This window comes from Vipera ursinii (assembly GCF_947247035.1).
Source record: "Vipera ursinii genome assembly, chromosome: 3".
Classification (NCBI taxonomy): domain Eukaryota; kingdom Metazoa; phylum Chordata; class Lepidosauria; order Squamata; family Viperidae; genus Vipera; species Vipera ursinii.
Window position 1 is genome coordinate 84623011 of NC_139516.1, and position 17002 is coordinate 84640012.

Consider the following 17002-nt stretch of genomic DNA (forward strand, 5'->3'; position numbering starts at 1 on the left):
ACAGCTGTCACTGTCAGTGGCTGCTGCCGGCCTGTGCGCGTGCGCGGTTTCTTCCGGCAGCCTTTTGACAGCTGTCATCTGTCAACGGCTGCTGCGTTAGGGATTCCCTGGTTGTTCTCGGGCCAGGAGATTGACCTTATAATGTCAGTATGCAACACAAATATTTTTATTTTTAGCCTGTCATTTGCAATTCCACATTCTATACTTTTATCTCATAAAAAAAAATATTCTACAGGTGAAACTCGAAAAATTAGAATATCGTGCAAAAGTTCATTTATTTCAGTAATGCAACTTAAAAGGGGAAACTAATGTATGAGATAGACTCATTACATGCAAAGCAAGATAGTTCAACCCGTGATTTGTCATAATTGTGATGTTTATGGCGTACAGCTCATGAAAACCCCAAATCCACAATCTCAGAAAATTAGAATATTACATGCAATCAATAAAACAAGGAGTGTACATAGAACACTGAAAAGTATAAGCATGCATATGTACTCAGTACTTGGTTTGGGACCCTTTTGCAGCAATTACTGCCTCAATGCAGCGTGGCATGGAAGCTATCAGCCTGTGGCACTGCTGAGGTGTTATGGAAGACCAGGATGCTTCAGTAGCGGCCTTCAGCTCTTCTGCATTGTTCGGTCTCATGTCTCTCATCTTTCTCTTGGCAATGCCCCATAGATTCTCTATGGGGTTCAGGTCAGGCGAGTTTGCTGGCCAATCAAGCACAGTAATCCCATGGTCATTGAACCAAGTTTTGGTGCTTTTGGCACTGTGGGCAGGTGCCAAGTCCTGCTGGAAAATGAAGTCAGCATCCCCATAAAGCTCATCTGTGGAAGGAAGCATGAAGTGCTCCAAAATCTTCTGGTAGACGGCTGTGTTGACCCTGGACTTAATGAAGCACAGTGGACCAACACCAGCAGATGACATGGCTCCCCAAATCAACACAGACTGTGGAAACTTCACACTGGACTTCAAGCATCTTGCAGTGTGTGCCTCTCCATTCTTCCTCCAGACTCTGGGTCCTTGGTTTCCAAATGAGATGCAAAAGTTGCTCTCATCAGAAAAGAGGACTTTGGACCACTGAGCAACAGACCAGGTCCTGTTTTTTTTTAGCACAGGTAAGATGCTTCTGACGTTTGTTGTTCAGGAGCGGCTTGACAAGAGGAATACGACATTTGAAGCCCATGTCCAGGATCTGTCTCTGTGTGGTGGCTCTTGATGCACTGACTCCAGCCTCAGTCCACTCCTTGTGAAAGTCTCCAATGCTTTTGAATGGCCTTTTCCTGACAATCCTCTCCAGGCTGCGGTCATCCCTGCTGCTTGTGCACCTTTTTCTTCCACACTTTTCCCTTCCACATAACTTTCTATTAATGTGCTTTGATACAGCACTTTGGGAACATCCAACTTCTTTTGCAATTACCTTTTGAGGCTTTCCCTCCTTATGGAGGGTGTCAATGATGGTTTTCTGCACAACTGTCAGATCAGCAGTCTTCCCCATGATTGTGATTCCTACTGAACCAGACTGAGAGACCATTTGAAGGCTCAGGAACCCTTTGCAGGTGTTATGGCTTAATTAGCTGATTAGAGTGGGACACTTTGAGCCTAGAATATTGCACCTTTTCACAATATTCTAATTTTCTGAGATTGTGGATTTGGGGTTTTCATGAGCTGTAAGCCATAATCATCACAATTATGACAAATCACAGCTTGAACTATCTTGCTTTGCATGTAATGAGTCTATCTCATATATTGGTTTCCCCTTTTAAGTTGCATTACTGAAATAAATGAACTTTTGCACGATATTCTAATTTTTCGAGTTTCACCTGTACATCTGTCATTCCTTCATTAATACCTTCTAAACTTAGTCTATCCATAGAAGCAGATTTCTTCAAAGTTCTCTTTAAATATTTCCAGTATTATATCATTTCGTATCATTCTGCAAGTCCCAGTATTAATTGACATTATGCTTGTATTTTTTCTTCTTTTGCTTAAAAGAAATAATAACCAAAATAAGTTTATTTTTCATTAAAAATGTTTATTTTTTAATAGGTAATCCCAAAATCTTACAATGAAATTCAATATCCTAAATTTATCTGATCTTTAATCTATTTATAACCTTCTTAGATCAAGATATATTTAGCTTTTTACTGGTTTTTCCAAATTCTTTAACTTTTTAAGCTTGTAGTTCATTGTTCTTTTGTTCAGAATTGAAATAAACTCACCTGATGAAGACCTTTCAAAGTGTCATTCCAAACTTCTCTTAATAGCTTTAGCTCCTAATAGTTAATAGGCAATTTCCGGAAATGATTATAAAGTGAGGTTGGTGAACTTAGTGTCTTTTAAAAGTTGCCACTGTGCTTACACACATGATGGCTGACCCTAGACTGAAACTCCTTCCTTGTGAGAAGCAGCTGTTCAAAGTAAAGGTAAAGGTAAAGGTTCCCCCGCACATGCATGCTAGTCATTTCCGACTGTAGGGGCTGGTGCTCATCTCCGTTTCAAAGCCGAAGAGCCAGCGCTTGTCCGAGGACATCTCCGTGGTCATGTGGCCGGCATGACTGGACGCCAAAGGTGCACGGAACGCTGTTACCTTCCCACCATAGTGGTCCCTATTTTTCTACTTGCATTTTTACGTGCTTTCGAACTGCTAGGTTGGCAGAAGCAGGGACGAGTAACAGGCGCTCACTCTGTTACGCGGCACTCGGGATTCGACCCGCCAAACTGCCGACCTTCTGATCGACAAGCTCAGCGTCCTAACCCACTGAGCCACCACGTCCCTGCTGTTCAAAGTACATGTTGGCAAATTCCTGTCCTCTTCTTATTCAGCATCACATTCAAATTCTTAAATATAATATTACTTTTCCAGAGGGTACTGACATGTATTGATTTGAAATCAAAGTAAGATTACTACTGGAGGTCATATGAATTTAAAAAAAAAACCCTCTCACATTTCTTATAGTGAGTAACATTTTTATGTTACAATAGCAGCATAAAAATCTAACGTCCTTTCATTTTTCTTTTGAAGACCCCAAAACATGAGGAAATATTTTCTGATAGTTTAATTTCACATTTAAATTACTTTTACATGTTTCTTAATCCTGTTAAATCCATCGATTCTCCAAAATTGGGTTTTATAGTTCTTCTTTCCATAGTTGAAGTATATAATTAATACTGTTTTATATGATTAATATTATTTTAGTTATAATTTTTATACAATATTGAAATATGTACTATTTTTAACACTGCATTTTTGTATAGCACAATAATTATCTGTACATATTCAGTGCTCTGTAAAAATGTTTTAATGTGTTTAATTCTCATTACCAAGTTCTAGTAGGGTGACCTATATTAGCAGACCACTGTTTCCTTTTATTTCTGACTTTGTAATTGTGTCTTTTTACATTTGATTTGTTATCATAGCTCTGTTGAGTTGTTTGGCTTGGTATCATACAGCATTACACAACTGTTAATAGAGATAAGATGAAAATACAGTATAATTAGTTCATCACAGTAAAAAGTTTTAGACCTTATCGAGACCCATAGGAAATAATTTGGCAGAAAGCCACCAGAAATGCCTGCCCAACCTCAGTGCTCGGGCTTTCATTTTCTTTTTAATTGCTGCTCAAAATTTGGAATTAATTTCTTTTTATCTTCTTGGATAAAAGTATTACAGAGCCAAACTCAACCTGATAAATATATGACTTTGGTTGAGTATTGCTCCTCCTCCATAACTTAAGCTATACTTTAATACCATAAATACTTATTTATTGCTTCTATTGGGAAGCAATAAAATGCATTGTATCAAGACATGGGTACATTATATTAGGTCAAAATAATCTCTCCTGAAATTTTAATTGTGTAAATTCATCACAGTTCCAACTAGCTCATTTTTGGGGTGGTGGGGGTGGTGAAGGACTGAATGAGTCAAAATCAGCCAGAGATATCGAATTTTGCATCGGAAATATTGTTCTGTACAGTCATTATTTATTACTTCATTAATGTGTCATGGGAAACCATGACTCCTGGTGCATTAAATTATGTGTATAAACAATATACACATGGATATTACCACATTCCCCATCCTTTGGGAATGTAGATATGTCTACTAGAGGGGGTCAAGGGAGGTGAATGACAAAAACAGTGTTGCACCATTATGATGCAAGTTCAGCCACTTTTATTTATTCATCATGATGCCATACAAATAGAGAAGAGAAAAGCTTATGGTGCAATGTTGGAAAACTTGCAGATCCCACTGAATGGGTTCCATTTCTCCTGGATGCTTTGAGACATCTGTGGAAACATTACTGGAAATAAAGATTATGCTGAACTGGGGGATTTAGCTGTAAAATGTCAGCTTTGATTGATTGATTGATTGATTGATTGATTGATCATGGATAAATACCTGAAAGCCCAAGAGAGTGTCAGGATTCCTATGGATATCACTTTAAAGATTCTGGATTATATTGGTATCTGAATCAAGGATTGAGGTTAATTATTTCCACACAACCCAGGATAAGAAGCTAGTTTTAAACTAAGATATTAAGAAGAACTTGATGCACATGAAAACCAACACTGGCTAACTGGCAGAACTGACTTCACATGGTTGTAAATAGATAATAATAAAAATTGAAAAGAGAATGCTCTTATTTTAGTGACTTAAAAACTTTGCCAATTAATTGCATAAAGGCAAAAATTTAACATGTAACAACAACAAATATTGCATTTGTAGTGAAAAGAATGAAACAATTGACCATTTGATCAGTGGCTGCAGCAATAAAATGGCTACAAGCAATGTCATGACCGAGTTGGAAGCTGCCAGAAGTTTGGATTTGAATGTAGTAAAAACTGCTAGGACGACCAAGTTGAGAAGGTTTTAGAAAATGATAGAGTTAAGATCTTTTTTGACTTTAAGTTTCAAACAAATAGGCATCTTGTTCATAACTTGCCTGACATAACAGACGTTGAAAAGATGAAAATTTGGTTCATTGATGTTGCTATACCAGATGATGCAAGGATTGAGGAAAATAAATTGGAAAATAATTACAAAATACCAAGACTTGCAGATCAAAGCTGAATGCTTATGGTAAAGGAAACCCATTGTTATATCAATCAAGAGCTCTTGAAGCAATATCTAAAAGACTCCCTTAATATTTGAAAATTTTGAATTTATCAGACTTGAAGATCCTTATTTTACAAAAATTTACCATGCTTGGAACTGCCTTTATTTTCAGATACTACCTTAATAATTCGTAGGTCCTTGGTTAGGACTTGAATTATTAAGTTTCTACCAGTCTACTGTGAATCTAACTGCAGATTAACTACATAAAAAAATTTTATATATAATTTGTGCAACTCAGCCAGTGGGGATTATAACTGAACAGGGCCTTGTGTCCCTGTTCAGTCTGCCGATGTTTAAACATGCTTTTGGATCCATTTCTTTTATCTGGATGTTGATTGGGCAACTCTTCAAATCTCCTATGCAGATTTGTCAGGCATCTTTGCCTATTAGTTCTGTTTTAATTTAATGGAAAAAGTTTGCTTTAGATGTTATTTCAAAGAAGAAGAGATTGAAATAGCCAAGTGAAATGGGCTTTTCCTATGTGAATATGTTTACGCTTTTATAATGATTTTTGAAGCAAAAGGTTATTTATTCTCCTCACAGTTATGCCCACGATCAGATTTGTAAGTGCCTTCTGAGCAGGGAGAAATGGGGGATGGAGTGAATATATAATCCAGCTTGTAGAGATTGGGGGTACTTGAGGTGAGCATCAGGTAGAGCTAGATGCCCCTGCAGAATTGGGATGGTGTTTACAATGGAGATTGGTGGCTGCATCCTGGAGCCTGATCAGTGAAATATCTCAGAGAAGAAGAGATTGCCCATGCACATCCTGGACAGCTGTTCTTCATTACTAGACGTGAAGGACCAAGGTTTTGTGCTCCGCTTGTGACCCAAACAGTTGGGAGTCAAGGGATATCTTCTAAGCCCACAGTTGTAATGCAGCCTTTTATGAGTAGAAAGGTTGACCAAGTCTCATTACTTAATCACCTTTGGAATTATTTTTTATTGCTTTGGAAATATTAAAACCCGTCAGAACAGCACATTTTTATAGTATGCACTAGGTCAGTTTATTTCTTTATTTCCTTAAAGAAATAAATTTTAAACATGACTTTAAAGATTTAGAATTTTTTTTAATAAACAGCAAGAAGATGTTTAGAGTGTTGATTTTGAAAAGTTAAAATGGACTAAGGATCTAGATGGATTTGGAATAAAAATTTAAGATTAGTTATAAAAATCCGTCCTATAGAAAAATGTGGTTGTTTGAGTTCTGTGGAAAAAACATCATTATAGGATGGAAGCTTGAAGGAATTAGAATTAGAAGAAAATAAAGATTATGGGTAAAAAAAAATAAAAAAAAAATAAAAGGAGAATACTTACATTTGCCTTGCTAACAAAGAATGGAGCAAAATACTTTAACACTGAATGTTTTGAATGTTATATTTAAACAATGGAATCACAAATTAATTTTAAGAATATCTCATATCATAGTCAGATGTAATGTTAATAATATCACTGAAGAACAAATTATACTGGATAAGGCTGAAAATGATTTGTATTAAACCAGTAGAGGGATTTGGCTAACCTATACTATGTACAAAAGAGATCTGTTAAGTCTTGAAGGTTCTCTGAATAGTTCTCCAAGATGTGACAGAAAAAAAATGAAAAGAAATGATATTCTAGGATATTATTTGAAGTAATTAAAAAATAATTGAAAAAAAATTGTTGAAACTACAAGGAAGGAATATAGGGTTGGTTTGTTTGATCAAGGTTAAAATAGATATATAGTTACTTCTGATAACCCTTAATATATTTTTTCTAATAAGAAATGAATAATGAGGCAGTTAGATTTTGTTTAAAGTTAAAACATGAGGTATAGGATGAAAAGAGTTTTTATGGCATTTTATGAGATGGTGTTAAGCTACTAAAAGTGTTTAAACTTGTTGTGATGTGCAAGTTAATTCTTTACTTAACTTTCTTTTTTCTACATTTTTTTCTTTTTATTCTTATATTTGTAGCTTGTATTTTCTAATTGTAATCTTAATTAAAATTATTACATAATAAAGGAGACTTATTATGTAAGACTGGCATTGTAGATGATTGCTCACGTCTCTTGGAGTGTCATCAATACATCTTGCAATTTTCTGCATTGAGCATGTAGTTGTAGCCAAGGCTTTACATTTGTCTTTGGCACTATTGCTCATTATATTAGAATGTAAATGTAAATGGTATGTTTTCACTAGTTGAAAACACTTTTCAATTGTATTTTCTAGAGAAGTTTTTCCTTCAGTAATTTTGAAATAATCCATGTATCTAGCCATAGCTTCATTAATTCTACAAATTGTACAATGTCTCTATACCTTTAAGCAATTTAATATTGTTCCATGGAAACAGACTTATATTCTATCTGCAAAGGATACAGAAAGATGAGTATTCTTTTCTTGTCCCATTACAAAGAATGAATTTTATATTATCAATGAATAGTATAAAACATATCAGATTAAACATGGAACAGAATTAATGTGTAGTTTAGTTTTAAAAAATTGCCTTCTAAATTCCTTGAAAAAAAGATGAAAGGAAAGAACTGCTTACACAGGCTGGGTTGAAATATTCTTTGCTGATTTGGTAATTATGTCTTAGCAGTGTCAGTAGTGTAGCCTGGTGTTTAATAGTGTGTATTAAAATGTCTGTAGCATTATCTCAAAAATTATAACAAGCTAATTTTGACATTAGCTGGACAAGTTGATAAGGCCTTTTTAATAAAGTGATATAAGGAAGCTCGGGTAATTATTTTTCATTCATGTTTGTCTTTTAAAGAATTGAGCTATCTGTCATAATTTCACAATAGCCAGACTGAAGGTTTCATTAGAAAATGGATGCCGGATTGGCAGAGAGGGTGACATTATGTAAATATATAAGCATTAGGTTTTTCTCAACAGAACATACTTAGCACTCATATTGGACCATAAGTCTGAATATTATAAAGAATAATAAAAGGTAAATAAGAGAATAGAAATAAGACATATCTGTTGGATATTTCTTAATTGCTTATTTAATGGTTTTGGAGATGTTTTGCTACTGTCAGCCAATAAGGTTTGAAAGATTTTGAAATGTCCCTTTTTGTTAAAAAAAACCCCTGATAAATAGATTGGTGTCATCTAAGTAAACTTGCATGATTAAGTGATTTATTTAGAATATTATTATTGGCTGCCGAAGAGCAGGTAGCAACCTTTGCCTCTTCTCCATCTAGAACAACCAAAGCTGGTTAATATTTTTGAGCAGCTAAAGTCAAAATCCTTGTAAATTCCCCCTTTCTGTTCTTGATAGTAAAAATATAGTTGACTGTATTTTTCCTACTTAAAAATTACAATTGCCTGAAGGGACTGTATTTGGTTAATAAAAAACAAACAAAGAGAAAACAAACAAAAAACAAAACATCTCTGCAAAGCGTTAAAGCTATTTAGCTTTTAAATTTAAAATTATTGCCTGCTAACTTTGAAAATATTGCTGGTGTAACACACTGACTGTTCTACATGTCTGACTTTGTATCTTGGAATAGCTTTTGGTAGGTATATCATGAGTGCAGCAATATACTACTTAGATGTCCTAGCTGGTGGAATGCAGGCCACACTATATTGGCATGCAGGGCTAGTCTCTAAATTAAGGATCCCAGATAGTTAATGTTATGAGCTATTTGAGGAATAAGAGTGAATTGGAGAAGTAGGACTTCCCAGGTCCTGACATTGAAATTCAGGAGACAGTAGGCTGCCAGATATCTGTAGACGATGTTAGGAAAGAAAATGGCTTTAATAATGATGATGATAATAGTAAAGTTGGAAGGAACCTTGGAGGTCATCTAGTCCAACCCCCTGCTCAGGCAGGAAACCCTATACCATTTCAGACAGATGGTTGTCCAGTCTCTTCTTAAAAACTTCTACTGTTGGAGCATTCACAGCTTCTGGAGGCTTTCTGGAGGATGAACCCGCAGTTCTGGGACAGTCAGTTAGTCAGTGGCCTGTTGCAGAAGCACAACAGTATGCTGAGTTACTTGACTTAGAACCAGAGTCAGAAATGATCCTTGATCCTCACATAGGCAGAAACCATGAAGGAAGTCAAATAAAAATTTTCAGTGAAACTCATAGAAAAAAATAGGAATGACAAACATTATCCCTGGTAACTAGATCTTGGATTTATCTGTGCTGAACTTCTGCTTCTGAAGGAAGCCTGTTTGTTTTTCCTGAGCTCTCACATTACTGCACAATGATGAGGTTTATAGCTGCAGTAAACAATTCTTATCTAAGTCTAATTTCCCTTACTGTAGGTAATATAATGTATTGTATGTAGTGTAATCAAAGAACAAAGAGTCATTATAAGATTTAATAAGTCAAAGGAAATGGAGAACAATTTTGATGAAAAGATAAAAATGTGCTTGAAGATGACTTAGCAAGTACCTGTTTTAGATGGCATTAAAAATTAAAGTGATGAAATTATTCTGGAAAAAACTGACGTTAGAGAATCCTAAACTGAACGTTTTAAAGATTTGTGTGAGAATCAGAATGATATCTCAAAGAACAGGATTGGAACAGTTGTTCTAACTGTAAATTTCTATGAAAAATAAATGCCGAAAAGGAAGAGATAAATACTTCAAAAATGATAAAAAGTTTTAAGATTCCTGTTGTAGAAGATATAAATGAAGAAATTTTAAAATATTGCTTTTAGAGTTGTTGTGTTCCTTGCCTAATGTTTGCAAAAACTTTATTTGTGTGAGGTATTTGGGAGGATGTTATTATTCCCAGTGCTTTTTTTTGTAAAAAATAAATAAAAGGTGCCGAAACTCACATACATCATACAACGCACCTGGCCTACCCTACAAGGTTTATCATTGTAGTTGAAAAAAAACCCCCATTATTTTTAGTGTATCTAATAGACTAGGATTTTGTTCAAGGTAAGTTAATACTATTAATGTTACCATGCCCAAATTTGTTGAAAAAAGATGCCGGAACTGTGTTCCAGTGCATTCTATGACAAAAAAAGTCCTGATTATTCCCTTATATAAAGGAAAAAGTAGTAGTAAATGGAAAAATGACATAGGAGCTAATTTTTGAGTACCTAGGAAGGTGTTCAGAAAAATTAACCAAAATTGTGAAGTACAATATACTTTTTTCTAATAGAGAGCATGTAGATCTGATATTTGTTTTACAAAGTCATTAAAAACTGTACAACTGTGAAAAAGGAAGTTTGTTTCACGTTTGTTGATTTAAAGTGCACAAATTATATAATATTTTGTGTCTGTGGAGGTGATATTTGGTTGCTAAATGTGGTAAGAGCAATATATTGTCAAAACTAAGTAAATAATGCATGAGAATAAATAAAATGCTAGCTTTAGCACTGATGTTGCCTTACTATACATGTATAGAGAATGTAGGTGGGGATGTAAATGCCCATGTGTTATAATTTTCAGTGAATGTTGGGTAGATTGAATTATGCAATGAGAAATACATATCTAAAAATTTATGTGTGAATCAGTGGTGTATATAAGTAATATGGCAGGAAAAATGATTTAACAGTTGCAAATTATTCCTTTATCTATTAGATTTCTAGCCTGTCTTTCACTCAAGATTTCAAGATATACATACTCAGTATTTCTTCTTTCTATTTTTCCCCCCAAAGCAATAGCCCTGTGAATAAAATTTGGTTAAGAAGGAATAATTGTGAGGATGAACTAGAAGATATGTTTCTCCATTCTTAGTCCAACATTTTTTAAGCAGCCAGGCAACTTGGAAACAGTGGAGGAGAGGAAGGTTTTGGCAAAAATAGAAAAGAAGATTTGTGGGGTAGTGGGTGGGGCTCTTAATGATAGCAGAAGCCCAATCAAGTATTGCCTAAATAAAATTGAGTACTTTGTGTGAGTACTTTGGAAGTGCTTTGTGTGAGTACTTTGGAAGTGCTTTGTGTGAGTACTTTGGGATTTTCAGGGTACCAGAAACTTGCAGGATCTGTGTCCCAGAGATAAGACTAACTTGAAAGTATAAGGAAGGGAGAGAAAGGGGTTAGTCTCTCCCACTTTGGGAATGCCAAGTAATTACTGAAGAGGAATGAAATGAGGAGTCTGAATTACAACCTATCAACATCTAGACATGCCTTCATCACTCCAGTCATCACCCCATTAAGGAGACAGAAGGCAGCTCACCCTCTAGTCTGTAAAGCAGCTGTGACAGAAGAGGACGAAGTGTGGCTTCTAAAAGCAAGAGTAGTTCAGAAAGGGTCAAGCTGGAGCAGGCCAAAGAGGAGACCTCAGGCTAGAAAGCTAAAACTGGAAGAGCTAACAGAGATGGAACCAGAAGCAAATGTGGCAAAAGCCATTACAAAAGCCATTACTCAGGTTAAAAAGCTGACAACAGGCAGGCAGGAGTGGTTGTTGATAGCCTCAATAATTGGATCAGGATACAGCTAAAAATTAAAATGCAAAGTTTTATAGAGATTACAGATTAGAAATGTGAGAATATTAGACTGTTACAGAAAATAAGTAGGGAATGTAAGAATGGGAAGTAGTTAAGAATAGTAAAATGGAATTAGATTTAAGACTGGAAGTAAATTAGGAACATAGAACAGCCAAGCCTCTAAAAATAGTAGAGTAGAAATATTGATTGCAAATTAGAAAGCAGTAAATATTCTTTCTTTTGTAATAAAGACAACATTTCTCTGTAACTCCTGTTACCAAACAACTGTGGCCTAGATAAAAAAGTGACTAAGCAATATGAAAAAAAAGTTCACAGAGCTGTGCTGGTCATTTAGTGAGATTGAATAAAGATCAACTTTTAGAATGAATATATGAAGGAAGAGTGAATGGGATATAAGAAGAAAGGAATTGTTAGGTGAAACTGGTAAAATTCTAAAAAAGAGATCTTTTCCACAAAAAAAAGATGAAGCAATCTATGGATGTGATTAAAGGACAGTTTTCAAGGACTGGAAGATATCAAGATTTATTTTTTTTAATCCCATTTATATCCCGCCCTTCTCCAAAGACTCAGGGCGGCTTACAATCTAAGCACAAATCAAATGTGCTTACCAATAGCCTTCATTCTATGTATATGCCTGCTTATTAGGGCTTTCGCCCCCCCCCCAAATGGCATTATTACAAAGTCAGCTTATTGCCCCCAACAATCTGGGTCCTCATTTTACCTACCTCGGAAGGATGGAAGGCTGAGTCAACCTTGAGCCTGGTGGGACTCAAACCTGCACTAATTGCAGGCAGCTGGTGTTACTTAAGGAGGCATTAGCCCACTGCTCCACCAAGGCTCAGTGATGTTCAGTGATGTATTGGTATACACTAGTTTTAACTATTTTTTCCCCGTATCTAATGCCTTTAACTGCATTGGGTTAACCATATCCTCCTCCTTTTCTTGGCTTTGCATAACATTCTGTTTTGCCCAGAAAGTAACATAACAGTTCTTACCTATAGACTGGATCCTTTCCTCTCCTGGCTATTTGTGCAATTGTGGTTGTTTACTTGACCTGGGAGATTAATAATGCCTCATTATGAGAAAAAAACACTGCTACTGGCCATGAAGGAGGCTATGGACATTCTTGGGTTGAGAGGTGTTAGAAATTATTACTTCCCCTTTTAGTTGCTATGGTAGATTCCCTTGATAAGGATCTAGATGAGGGTAGTTCACCCATCCATGTTCCTTTACATCCCTTTAAATCTTTTGATGTAGTCAATCATAATATCCTCCTATATAACAATAGGTGTTAAGTGATGCTGCTTCTTCCACTGAAAGGGGACTCCTATTAGTGGTGATGGAAGAGGCAGATTGGATCAGTGGCTGCTCCTTGATGGTGCTACAAGGTTGATGCTCTCCACTATTTTAACACTGTCATGAAGCCACTGAAAGAGGTCTAACAAGGCCTGATTGGTGAAGTTTTTGATGTTGTGCTGGAGGCTGTGAGGGTCTTAATGGGGGAGAACAGGCTTAAACAAAACCCTAAGAAGATGGATTTTTATGGAGCTCTTTGCTTCATTGGTGTCTCTTCATGGGATGGAATACCCCTGATTTTGCAGTTCTTTTGTAATTATTGCTCTTTTCAGGAGAAGTAAAGAGAGAATTTTTCTGAATGTGATCTCACTCAAGCCAGTTCCTGTCCAGAAAGAAAATGATAATAAGATTGATCTGGTTCCTGAGGGACTGGAGAAATCTAGCTACTCTGGGTGAATAAAGATTCCTTGAAAAGGTGTATTAAAGTGTTAAATTCAAACAACAGGACTGCAGCATGCTTCAATGTGAATAGTCTCAGGTCATTTCTCCACTAACAATTTATTATATCCTGTGGATGATTGGAGTCCATAACTAATTCAATCAAAACATATTCTGAAACGCACCTTTTATCTTTCTTAAGAAGCACTTGGCAAGAAAGGAAAAGATCAGGAATATAGAGATGATGTAGCTACAGAATACCAAATGAGAAATTAGAACAGGAATCATAGTGAAAAGAGGGAATTTACAAGAATTTTTTTTTTTAAAAAAAGCATCAGGGCGATCATTGGGAAGAGAGAAATCATCTTAAATTTGCTGCTTAAATTTTTGGTGTTTTAACAGAAGATCAGGCTGTACTTGTACTTCTGAGAATGTATTTGTGCTTTGGTTTGGGGATGAGGGAAAGAGTCTAGAGTAGTTAATTTCATAGTGTGGTTCTGTAACTATTATGGTTTGGAGTAACTGCGTTTGTTTGGGGAAAAGCCACCACAGAGATTTCTCGAAGGTTGTGCCCCTGAGAACAACTAGATGTCCATTGTGTGGCAGATATTTTGAACCTCCCTACAGGTCTTCAGCTGTGATGTGACAATAACTCCAAACCCAGATATTGCTGCTATCACTGGGACTAATCTTGCAAATATGGCTTGGCTAGTAAATACTTTATTAGTTTCAGCAGCCCATTTAGAGATAATAACTGTGGAGTCTTTGTAGGGCTTTGATGCATTTGAAATGTTAACTACAACTTCTACCTCAAGCTATAATAAAACATAACAATCAAGGGAGAAGCAGCAAATTTCCGGTGGGTTTACCACAAAGATCTAGATTGCGAACGTATTGAGCACATCTGTCCTAGGCAAACTAATCAAAACTAATTTGATCCACTTAGGGTTTCAGTCATCATTGAAGCAAGTTTTCTTTCTTTTTTACAGTTAGCTGAGAACAGTATTTGATCAAATGGGCTTTCATATGTACTATAAGAAATGTTGGATTTTGGATCATTTTCCTGTGATGTTAACGTATGGCTGATTATATTTCTTTTGTACATATATCTGTTTTAGCAGAACTATTTGATGGTGTACCTTTGACTGTTTTACATATAGAAAAACATGGACACACATTAGGAAGAATTTTTTATTTCCCCCCCATAAAATGTTGATAAGAGGATTGCCATAGCAACCGTACAAATTTCACCTGTACTTTGTTGCTGAGTTCACAGTGTCATTTTTAATTACTGCTATGCAATTAAAAGCAAAAATGAGTAATTTGTGTGAATATGTAATCAATATAATCAGCTATGTTTGCACTGAGAATGAATGCAGGCAATTTAGCCCACTAGAATGGGGGATTTGCCCAACTTGAAAATGCTACTTTTTATGCAGAGTCTCTGTCTGCATTAGATTTTTTATGTTATTATTATTATTACTATTATCATTGCAGACCTGTGAGAAACTGGAAAATAATTTTGATGACATCAAGCACACGACTCTGGGTGAGCGTGGAGCCCTTCGAGAAGCAATGAGGTAAGTCTGGGTCACCATAGCAACAGTCACAGATGTGGTAAAGAAAGAGTCATTCTTCATTACTGTGGGAACAAATGAGTTCATTGCCACCATTCAGGCCTATTCTCTAAGGTATTAATTTGTCAGCGGAGAGGCTTCCCTTGAGGCCGTGCTTCGGTTTTGAAGCTGCTTGAATGCTAAGCCTCCCTACACACTAAAAAACGTAAATGTTTAATTTGTTACGAAAAATGCTTAAGGGGTGCCTTGTTTTATATTTAGAATAAACTGTGGGAATGAATGAAAATTGTTCATCTAAATTGTGCAAGTATTAAGGAAATTGTATAGCGGTTCTTTAAAAAAACTTCAGCAGCATTTGCTCTTAATTTGTATTTAATTCTCACCAAATAGCAGCCTGTATAATTTCTTTTTCTATTAGTCCTTAATGGGATTATACCACTGTATGTTAAAATGAATGACCTCCTTCTTGAAAAGCGGGGAGGGTGTTCATTTTCAACTTTAGGAACCCATGGCTTCTCACAGTTTTATTTATTCACTCATGTCCCTTGTGCCCAGGAGTAGGTGGTAAGATTGCAGTCTTGCTACAATCGTGCACAGATGTTCAGCTTATTTATTGGTGTAAATGTTTACAACTGCAGAATTCTTTCTGTTTTTGTAATCCAAGAGAAGTTGTAGATTTCCTGTTTTAAGAATATATGAAAAACAGAAAAAAACATTTCAAGTTTAAGAGAAAATCTAAACTTATGCTGGGAATATTTTGCATTGATGTTATTCTGGCAGAATTAGCTGCACTCATCTTAAAATAATTCCAGCTGCCTCTGAAACTGATTGGATAGTAATACTGTACTTAATCATTATAAAGTTTTTCCTAACATCCTAGTGTTAAAAAAATCTGCTTTTCCTTCTTCCTAATAAGAGTGCTTTTGTTTAATTTGAATGATTGGTGTGGATAGCATCAAGTTTCGAAGCAATCTCGTCTTTTAAACCAGACGAGAATAGTCCTAGAACAGGCCTTTGTGAGAAGTTTTGAAAATATGACATCTCTGAACCTTTGGAAACCATTCAGGTCTTTTTCTCCTCAAATATTAAAAATGTTTGGTGTCATATTAAATTCAGCAATCGATGCAGCAAACTATTTGAGAACTACACTTAAGCTTAGGAGAAAAGCAGGGGCTTATAATAAAATAAATGAATAAGATCAGATCTGCATATTTTGAATCAAGCTTTTGGCTATGGAAAGAAGTTGAAACATAATTTGGAGATCTCCAAACATGTTTCCTAGCATTTTATTTACTGTTTTTAGAAATTCCTGAATTATGTTTGAGAAGTATTTGCTTGCTTTGAAGCTAAATCTCAAATTTGAAATGTAATGATTAATCCTTGTTGAGCATCAAATGAGTATAAAAAATCACAAGAGAACCTAGCAATCAGAAAGGCAGCTTTTAGAAAATAAAACATTTACAATATGATCGTTTGGCATCCATTTTTACCTACTGGAATTAATAGAAAAAATAAGTAAGTTCAGACAAGGATGGTTGAAATACTAGTTCATAGCTGCTAAAAATACATTTTTTTTTCTTCCCTGAAAAATCAAAAAGTAGAAAACTTTTTATTCAGTCCTAAAAGTGCAACAAAGTTTAATTTCTGACATTAATATGGTAATTATTTTAGAACTTGTTTTATTTTATTTTCTTGTGGAAAGAGAAATAGAGAGGTTCAATGATCAATGTCTTGTACAAAGTAATCAGTAATGGGGAAAAACAGGCTGCAGATTTCTGACAGCTGCATTGGTTATTCTCAAAAAGAGGGGAATGCACATTTTCAAAATATATGTTCATCCACAGCAAATAAACTTGTGCTGTAGTTGTAATCTAGCAATTCATTTTTTGAAGACTGGGGAAATAACAATGGGGAAAAGCACATACACAGAAATTATTCATAAAACTACAATTTTTTCTGTCAGGAAAGCAAATGTTTTAATTGCTGTGGAACATAAAAAGCAATATTAATATTGTGGTCTGAGTTTTTCATTGCTCTGGTTCTCTACAACAGTGCATTTGAAGACAAAAGGATCCTGTGCTTTAAGCAATTTAAGGGAAGAGTTTAAGTATAACATTTTCTTCATCACATCTTTGGTCCAAATTTGCTTAAGAACCATAAACATATAATAA

The 17002-nt window shown here is 35.4% G+C and overlaps 1 protein-coding gene across 3 annotated transcripts in view; it reads left to right on the plus strand.

Annotated features, from left to right (window-relative positions):
- DPYD (dihydropyrimidine dehydrogenase) overlaps positions 1-17002 on the plus strand; it is a 597578-nt gene that overhangs the window by 58253 nt on the left and 522323 nt on the right. For all 3 annotated transcript variants that reach the window (XR_014492313.1, XM_083361143.1, XM_083361144.1), the window contains exon 3: positions 14752-14834. Coding sequence is in view for 2 of the 3 variants with exons in the window: in XM_083361143.1 (XP_083217269.1) it covers positions 14752-14834 (83 nt within the window). In the remaining variant the exon portion in view is untranslated. The remainder of the gene's footprint in view (positions 1-14751; positions 14835-17002) is intronic.